Below are 8,990 nucleotides of genomic sequence, written 5' to 3' on the forward strand. Positions count from 1 at the left end.
GCGGAGTGAGTCACCCTCGTCCACCTCCCTTTCAGGCGTGATTCATTCCCAATTGAGTCATGCTTCAAATCGGCTTCACTCAGGGCGTGCGTCAAGGCTCCCACTTTGGAATGATTTTGGGTAATAATATACGTGTACCAACATGGCCCGTATTCTCACACGCTTTGTTCTCTTATCACGGCTGTTTTCATCTATTTTCAAAGACCACATGCATGAATAGTCGGCTTCTTGTGGATGTGTTTCTTATTGATAATCCAGAATTTATCTTCTTAATGCGTCGCTAGAATCACGAAAACATCACTGGAAACCCATATAACTTCCATTAGAGTCTGTTAAAAGCAGCGGAGACTGAGCGCTTAAGTATTCAAGATGACCACATACGATTATGCAAAGAATGTCCTTCGGCAGGCAGGCAAGCGGCGCCACCACCTGGACTGCGAAGGCTGAGAGGAATACTACGATCACATTAGACTAGCCATCCAAACAAGTGATGAGATGGATCAAGTTGAAATAGACCAAGTTATCCCATCATCAATCCTAACCTAACTTAACCTAACCTATTTCATCCATCCTAACCTAACCTAACCTAACGCTATCTTCCTAATCTAGCTTTATTTAATCTAACTCCATCTTCCTAACCTAATCGAATCTAACCTAACACAACCTTCCTACCCTAACCTAATCTAACCTAACCCCGCCTTCCGAATGTAATCTAATGTAACTAGCCCCACTCCCTAACCTAACCCAACTTTCTTAACCTAACACTACCTTAAAAGTAGCTAGGAATGACTCATCTTCAGCACTGCCATCAAAAAGCCACATCTAAATTCAAATAACCCTACACAATCAAGTAGTTCACCTTTGAGTAATCTCGTTAAGTTCACCCGAAGAGCCATGCCAAGTGAAGATTACAGCAGCAAGAATGTCACACCCTGCCACACACGCCTCAGTGGGCCAAAAAATCACTCAACAATTCATTTCCCTTCAAGTCAGCCAGCAGCCAACGCCTTCCTAGGTTTACACCCAAAGACTAAACCAAATGCCACATAACTAATAGAAAAAAAAATCAACACTTTTCTAACGTAAGCTATGCCGGAAGGATCTTCACCACCACTACCTCCTCCTCCTCCTCCTCCTCCTCCTCCTCCTCCTGTCCTGCCCTCCATCCCCATTACCTCCGCTCCTCCGCCAGGTGTGACTCATACCTTGCACAACCTGTTCATGGAAAGAATGTCCGCGAAGCCATTCCTTTAAAGGCTTCGTAGTAAAAGAAAGAAAAAGTGGTGACGTCCTACGGAACTTCAGAAGAGAGGAAATTAATAATGTTGGAATGCCGAGTTAAAAAAATATCCGTGACGCCTAAAGAAAGAAGGAAATACATAAAAAGAGCTAAATTTGTTGTACATATACGTCCAAGTCTTACGAGGAGGAGCAGGTGGGCGTGGGCAGGTTCATTTAGGCGTGACACGGGCGGCGCCACATTCCTAAGCACAGCGCATAAAAGGTATTCCAACAATGAGCAACTAAACTGAAGAACAAACAAACAAAGATGACGGATGAAGTGAGGGAAGGTGTGGGCGTCTTCGGGAAAGATGCGGACGGGCGGGCATCAAGCCAAGTCAGGTGCAAGGTGACGCAACAGCACCACTACCACTACCACCACCACCACCACAACCAACAGGGGCCTTGTTACCTGCAACCTTGAGCCGCACTCCGCGACCGCCGAGACTGTGCATGCTCGCGCTGACACAGGGACTAACCGTCGCCTCTTCTGCAAACCTGTCAGTCCCGGCGATGCGTGCCCGGGCATGTTATGAGTACAGACTGCACAAGAATCACTGCATTATCCCTCCGCACTTCCTCCTTGTACTGGGTAGCACTGGGTTAGTCATCTCAATACGCTCTCCCAGTCCATGCAAGCTCAGGGAAGGAGACAAAGGAACAAACCTTCGCTACATTTAGAAACCTATTCAGCACTGGTTTGATCTTTTCGTAACGCAACCATACGCACTTCCAGTCCCTGCATGCCCACGTAGACACAGCAACCAACCTTCACCACTTATAGGAACCTGTCAGTCCCAGTACGTTATGAGTAAGGACAACACAAGAATTGCTGCATTATCCCTCCTCATTTCTTCCTCACGGCAGCATTGGTTTAATCCTAATCTTTTCATAATACAGTCACACGGCCTTCTAGTTCCTGCAAAGCTGTTCGAGACTGTCATGCACGAGCCGCAGCACCCACACCCACACATACACCCAAAGGAGGGAAAACGGTGACGTAAGAAATGGGCAACAGTATGGAATGTTTAGCTAATTCAGCTTTAAATAGGGCACTTTATCAAACGTAGTATGTGTACACTCTTCTATTTTTACATCCTACGTTATGTACATTGACCGGACGGAAACGGCTTGAGTGTCAAACATCGAAAGCACTCGAAGAAGTTTATTTTCATCATCATCGCCACTTTTGGTTGACATTCAGCTTCCGGGGCAGAGAACAAGCCGGCGCAGTGTAGGGTCGCCGAGGATGTGTCGATAGGAGGAGAAGGCGGATAAGGAGTGTCGGTGTTGGAATCTGTCAGTGGTGACGGTACGAGCCACACGAACACCGGCAGAGACTCCTCGAAGAAATATGATATAAAAAAAAAAGGAGAAACGGATGACGGTGAACAGGTTTAAAGAAATAAAATAAAATACGGCGCACCCAAAACATGGTGACAAGAACGACACCAGCCCTGAAACTGTTGGGGTGCGAGGTGAAGTTTGGACAAGTCATTTAAACAACAAATGGTGAGAAGCTGTAAGTGCTCTTCACGGCCGAGACAATACAGGGGAGCCAGGGGCGTGTGTAGTGGCACGAGTGACATGGCAGAACGACAAGAGGTGGAGGAGTAGAGAGCAAGGGGGAGGGTAAGGAAGAGGCCATGACACACAACTCACGCCACTTGTTATTTAGGGAGCGTGAGAAATAACACAAAGAAATTAACAGGAAAGAAATAGGATGGAAGCCTTGTCACTGGGCAGGCTTCATCCCCCCCCCCCTACACACACACAAGTACTCCTCCTTGATCCTGCCTCATGTCACCGTGCCAGACTAAAGGGGTGGATACTACAGACTACTCAAGCATCTCCTAAGGGCCTAACAAGGGGCCGTCGAGAGGTGTGCTGGGCAGGGATGGGGCCTCGCGCTGGCAGGTGTGGTGGGCAGGACGATCATGACGCATTACCGAGGTGTCAGACTGTCAAAGTCAGGATCTAAATAATACCTTGGTCAAATCATTGGTCCCACAGGTGAGCCGTAATATCGGTGAACCATCAAACAGCAGCACTCAAAGCTATGTCCGTTTGCCGACATTGTTGGATCGCTGATTACAATAATGCCTCATGTTCCGCACTTAAAATTCCATTCAAATGACAAGCTTAACAATTTTGAAATATGCATTCTTGATTTACTGCGATACATTAGGAATCCGTAGAAAAAATATTACGCAGTTAGGATTGTTGGCAATGGAAGCAACTAATATCGATGATTTTTTTTTTTTTCAGGTTTTAATTGCATAAAACAAAAATGACTGAAAATGCACTAGATAGGAAAGCAAATAATCCCCTATGAACCTTCATTTACTATCAACCAAATAAATAAAATACTTCATTAAGTAATGGGATACCAATGCCCTGTTCCACAATTCACGGCTTCACGTCTCGTCCTCTTACTGGAAAGGAGCGAGGCAGCGGGCCAGACTCAACAGCTGTGATGGACCTGTTGGCTGCTTTACTCCCGCACCACCCACCCAGCCACCCATCCCTCACCGCCCCGCCACCAGGCCCCGGCGCCACTATCTGGGCCCGTCTGAGTGCCTGCGAGCATCCGTGTTTACCGACGCATGCTGTTTGTGTGTGCTGGCCAGAGGGAAAGGTTCGTAACTTCGTACACCCAAGCAAAGCACTACCACTGCAATACCGGCAGCCTCAGACCCAAGCGAAATTTAAAACTATCAGGAGTTAAAAACATTACCCGAGAGAAAACGGAAACACGGTTCTGCAAGTAAGAGAAAGTTGGTTAATTTTAGTTTTATGGTGCGATGATGGAAGCACGGAAGCACGCCCTCTGCTAAATGACTGACTGATGTGTGTGTGTGTGTGTGTGTGTGTGTGTGTGTGTGTGTGTGTGTGTGTGTGTGTGTGTGTGTGATCCTTCTCTCAATTGTGCCCATTGCTTCTCGAGTTAAGTTTACCAAATAACCAAACAAATGCATTTCAAGCCTTTGAGTGGCACCTTATCGAGGCAACACAAATGAAAACATCATCTGGCTATGCGCATATGGACGAGGAGATTAAATACACAAGCATTTTTTTCTTTCGGCTGCTCCCGTTAGAGGCCGCCGCAGCGGATTAACCTTTCCAACGCACAAGATGATGCTGGTGTAAAAACGGGTACATAAAAACTGATGGGTGAGCCGACAGGTGAAAAGATAGGCAGAACATCAGGGAACTTTTAAAAGATTTGCTTCAGGATGAGGATAATAGGTGGAAATAAATGTGTTTCATGCTGGAGCTGCCACGTGTAGGCCTGATGGCGTCTTGCGTTTAAGGTATTTAGATAACAAATATTTATAGCAGGAAGAGGCAACATATCATGAAAGCTATTACATATTCCGTATTCGGGGGAGTCGTTTGGCCTCATGCTACAGACCGTGAATAATAGAAAAGATAACAAGATCTCCCTCTCCTACACCCGCTTCTTTGTTCTAAATATTTCGTGGCGGGCGTTTGATAGTGGTGGCAGTAATAGTGATGATACCGAAAATATTCTGGTAAGATGAGGCGAAGCTGGCGGTGATCGTTGCCAGAAACCAGCAAATCATAGCCATGTAAACCCTCCCTCCTTTATCACTGGTGTTGACGTCATCATCACTATCATTGATCTTCATCGTTATCTCTTCATAGCGTCACTATCGCACCTGCTAGTAACAACACCAGCGGCACGCCTTTACCCCTTTCACTCACTTCACAGAAGTTTCAACGACGTACGGCAAAAACATTAGGATACAAAAATGAACTAAAGATAAGCATAAGGTGAACAACTCGCACTCTGCATTCCGCTCTTTAATGCTGAGTCACTGTGTGTGTGTGTGTGTGTGTCCCCCGATACAACCCCAGCAGGAACACGTGGCAAAGCTAATACCTTTAAAACCTAAACGAGATGTGGCAGGAGGAGGCTGTTGGGACGATGCTCTTATCTTCACTACCAGGTCACACCACTAAGTTCTTCCATATACATCCCACGCCCCTAGTCCCATACACCCACCACTCAAGCAAGAACACCCTGCTCCTTACTACCATCCTGCTCCCCAACCTCACCCTTACGAACGTCAAATTGAAAGGAGTCCGCCATAATTATGTAAAATTGTTGACACGGGTTAAGTATACGGTACCTTTCGTCAATGTGATGTCTTTGTAGCTGAGGGGTGGAGAGGGCGGGGGGCGCGGAGAGGCTGGGGCCTTGTATGTAAAGGAATGAAGGGCTGAGGTATGGAAGAGAGGGGGAGAGGAGTAGGTTATGCATGTGAAATGTGGCGAGTGCTAAGGCGTATTGATTATCTTAGTGGATTACAGGACACAACCAACGGGAAGGAAACTATTACTGAGAAATTCATGAGAGAGAGAGAGAGAGAGAGAGAGAGAGAGAGAGAGAGAGAGAGAGAGAGAGAGAGAGAGAGAGAGAGAGAGAGAGAGAGAGAGAATTGATGGTGGAAAAATTAACAAAAACCGTGAGTTAAGTAGGACAACCTTCCGCTGACAGGGTAAAGAGGAATGGGCGAGGATGGAAAGGAAACGAGAAGGGACACAAAAAGTCCTTGGTGTATGGGTTCTTACTGGGCCCTGGGTGGGTGAGGGCGGCGGTGCATGACTGGAGATTAAGGGAGTGTACCAAGAAGGCCATCATCCTGGTCCCTTCCTCGTGGCACCGCGGGAAAGGGCGGCACCCCGCCACGTAGGAACGAAGGGCGTCACCCAAGCACGGAGCATTTGACGCCCTCCAACCACACCACACTATAAGGCGTTTTTTTTTTTTTTTCGCTCTCTTCTATCTCTCCACTTAGAAACAGTGGACCACCAGCACTATTATCCCTCCTAATTCAATGACGTTTTATCTCTAACTTTGTGGAGTGCATCCATGTGCAATATGTGCAATAAAGCAATGAGTAATTTTATAATGAATGTCATCATTAACCCAGATAGTTGTCAAGCGACCCAAGGTTTCGTAATGCAAGAATTCTACATATAGTGAACAAAGTAATATTTACCGAAATACTAGAATTATGTCATGTATAAAGTAATATTTAGTTATTTACCGTAATACAAGAATTCTGGGTTGTACAAAGTAATATTCACAGTAATGCAAGAATTCGGTAATGAACAAAGTAATATCACCGTAACAAGAATTATGTATATAGCTACTGCACAAAAGAATATTCACGTAATGCAAGAATTCGCTAATGAACAAAGTAATATTCACCCCGTAACACGACAAAACTCCAGTGATCAACAAAGTAATATTCACCGTAATCCATAAATTTAATAATGAACAAAGTACTATTCATCTCGGGCAGTGACGAGCCAAAGATGGGTTACCCCGCGGACCCATCGACCCACCATTAGTTGAGTGTAACATGACATACAGGGGCTGCCGCATCGAGGCGGGTAACGCAGGAATTTCATGAGAGCCGCCAAGCAATGGGTGAATAGAGATGCTCTTTACTTAAATCTAAATTCCTACAGAGAGAGGCGGAAATATTAATCATTACTGCTTGATGCAATTAATTACTTTGTTGCGGCGCACGACAACCATTTGATCAGTTGTTACCGGAAGTTATGAATATCTCTATATCCTAAAATATTATCTTCCATTTTAACCCCTGCGAGAACTGTATATGACATAACGCAAAGCAGCACTCGGTTTTCTATTTTATATAATTAAGTTTTCCTGTACGGCATTCTGTAAAACGTTTCTCGTCGGTGAAGTTTCCCAAGGCTTTCGGAAACGAAGCCCGGAGCTGGAGGTTATCGCAAGAATACGGCCGTGGCATAAATTTTACAACTTGAACATAAATAATGAAAACAATGCAGCCTACATAATCTTGATAAAACAGGTAAATAAATAAAACGGCAACCATAAAAATAGAAAGTGACGCAGCCATCGCCGCCTCCTCGTACGCTACCGACAAGCAAGTTACCAATTCATACTTTTTATTCGGCGATGTAACAAGTGAGTAGTGTTTCTAGAAATTTCGGTGGTGTCTACTCTGTTACGGTAAGGATTAACTCACTCATAAATAAATGTGGTTAGATGTTGCATTTCTTCAGGAGAGGGTGTGTCGCTTAACTTCAGAGCAGGAAAGAACAAGCACAACACATGAGGAACCCCACACTGTCCTGGAGAGAGAGAGAGAGAGAGAGAGAGAGAGAGAGAGAGAGAGAGAGAGAGAGAGAGAGAGAGAGAGAGAGAATCTGAAAAACAAAAAAAGTGGTAATGACATTAGATTACAATCGAGTGGTATTCATGTTCTGGCGGCGCGGTAAGGTCAGCTATAGAGGCTGCTGGGTTATAGAGGGTACTGCAGGAACAGGATAACCGTTACTTGGCGGCCGTTACTGACAGCCATGCCTCAAACAACAGAAATTTTCTTGAGGCAACTTAGCCCGCGGCCGCTTTTTTTTTTTTTTTTTTTTGCTATATATAAAAAAGAAAAAAATCGGGCAATCTCCTACTAGCAATATTGTCCACGTGCTCGTGGGCACGTAACGATGGAAATTAAATTTACCTACTACTACTTATATCACCAAGCATCCATCGATGAAATCCCATTGAAACAGTCGTACCCTGTGACCTTGTTAAAGCTTTCGTTCTCTTACTATGAAACAAACACATACTCAGTCCTGTTCATCCCTTCGGGAGCAACACTTCCCACCTCGGCGTATTACAAGACAGCTGTCCCCAGCTGTACTCTTCGTACCTCAGATATACCTCGGCTAATGTTACGTCTGTTGGAAATGTCACACGCATACAGTGTCTCTGCTTCAGGTGAAGGCCATTGTCAGATACACTTCTCAGACAGCAAAATGCAACAATGGGTATCGCTGGCTACAATACAGGACTTGCAAAATTATCAATAACAGGCCAAGCACTACATCCTCACAGCATCCAGCATCTACAATGGAATGTCATAAAATTTCCAGTCCTTGCAGCCGGTGCTGTAAACACCGGTTTAGTGTTCAGGGCAAACTACAAGACATGGCTGTGATGGCAAGGCACCCTCCCCAATCCTTGCCCCAGGCCTCTCCACGTTCAGTTCCCCATGCCCATCCCTCCACGCCGCCTCCCCGAACATGGACGAGCTAACAGCGAACACGCCCCGGCATTCCTCCAAGCCCTGTCACGCTCAGTAAAACCTGTCAACTCAACCCTTTGTGTTTAAAGACTGGTAAGAGACCCAAGCAATTCATGGAAACAAATGCCATTACCTGGAAGTAAGCATGGAGCGCTGGAAGAGAGCAGACTCCCGGTTCATCAGTTCATTTCGGAAGCGAGACATTTCATCTTCCATCTTCTTCATTTCTGAATCAAACCTCTCACGGATGGAGTTGAATTCCTGGTCGATAACACTGAAGTCTCCGAGCTTGACAGGGATGTGCTTGAAGCCTTCCATTGTGCTTTCGTGCAGTGGAGGTAGAGCGCTAAGATAGTCACAAGTGTACCGTACGGCTTCTCCACCCGGTTCGGATGCTCCTGGCAGACTGACGTGGGAAGAGCCGGAGCGGAGGGGGGAAGCAGGCTGAGGCACGCCAGCCCCGCGCCGCGCCCCTCACCACCACCCCCACCTCCCCCACCACCAACCAGACGCCGCCCCTCAGGATGGCAACTGACGCCACCCAGTTGCCAATGTTCGAGTATGTTCTCTTGATGATAATTTTGCATGCCTTTC

At 46.1% G+C, this 8,990-nt stretch overlaps 1 protein-coding gene across 2 annotated transcripts in view; it reads right to left on the bottom strand.

The window, feature by feature from the left end:
* Positions 1–8,900, bottom strand: part of LOC135100740 (alpha-crystallin B chain-like) — a 19,766-nt gene extending 10,866 nt beyond the window's left edge. Inside the window, exon 1 of one of the 2 annotated variants that reach the window (XM_064003960.1) lies at positions 8,530–8,900. In XM_064003960.1, coding sequence (XP_063860030.1) covers positions 8,530–8,714 — 185 coding nt within the window. In that variant the 5' untranslated portion in view covers positions 8,715–8,900. The remainder of the gene's footprint in view (positions 1–8,529) is intronic. The other variant, XM_064003961.1, reaches the window with a different exon arrangement.
* Between the last annotated feature and the right edge of the window lie 90 nt (positions 8,901–8,990).

Source organism: Scylla paramamosain, chromosome 5 (genome assembly GCF_035594125.1).
Source record: "Scylla paramamosain isolate STU-SP2022 chromosome 5, ASM3559412v1, whole genome shotgun sequence".
NCBI lineage: Eukaryota > Metazoa > Arthropoda > Malacostraca > Decapoda > Portunidae > Scylla > Scylla paramamosain.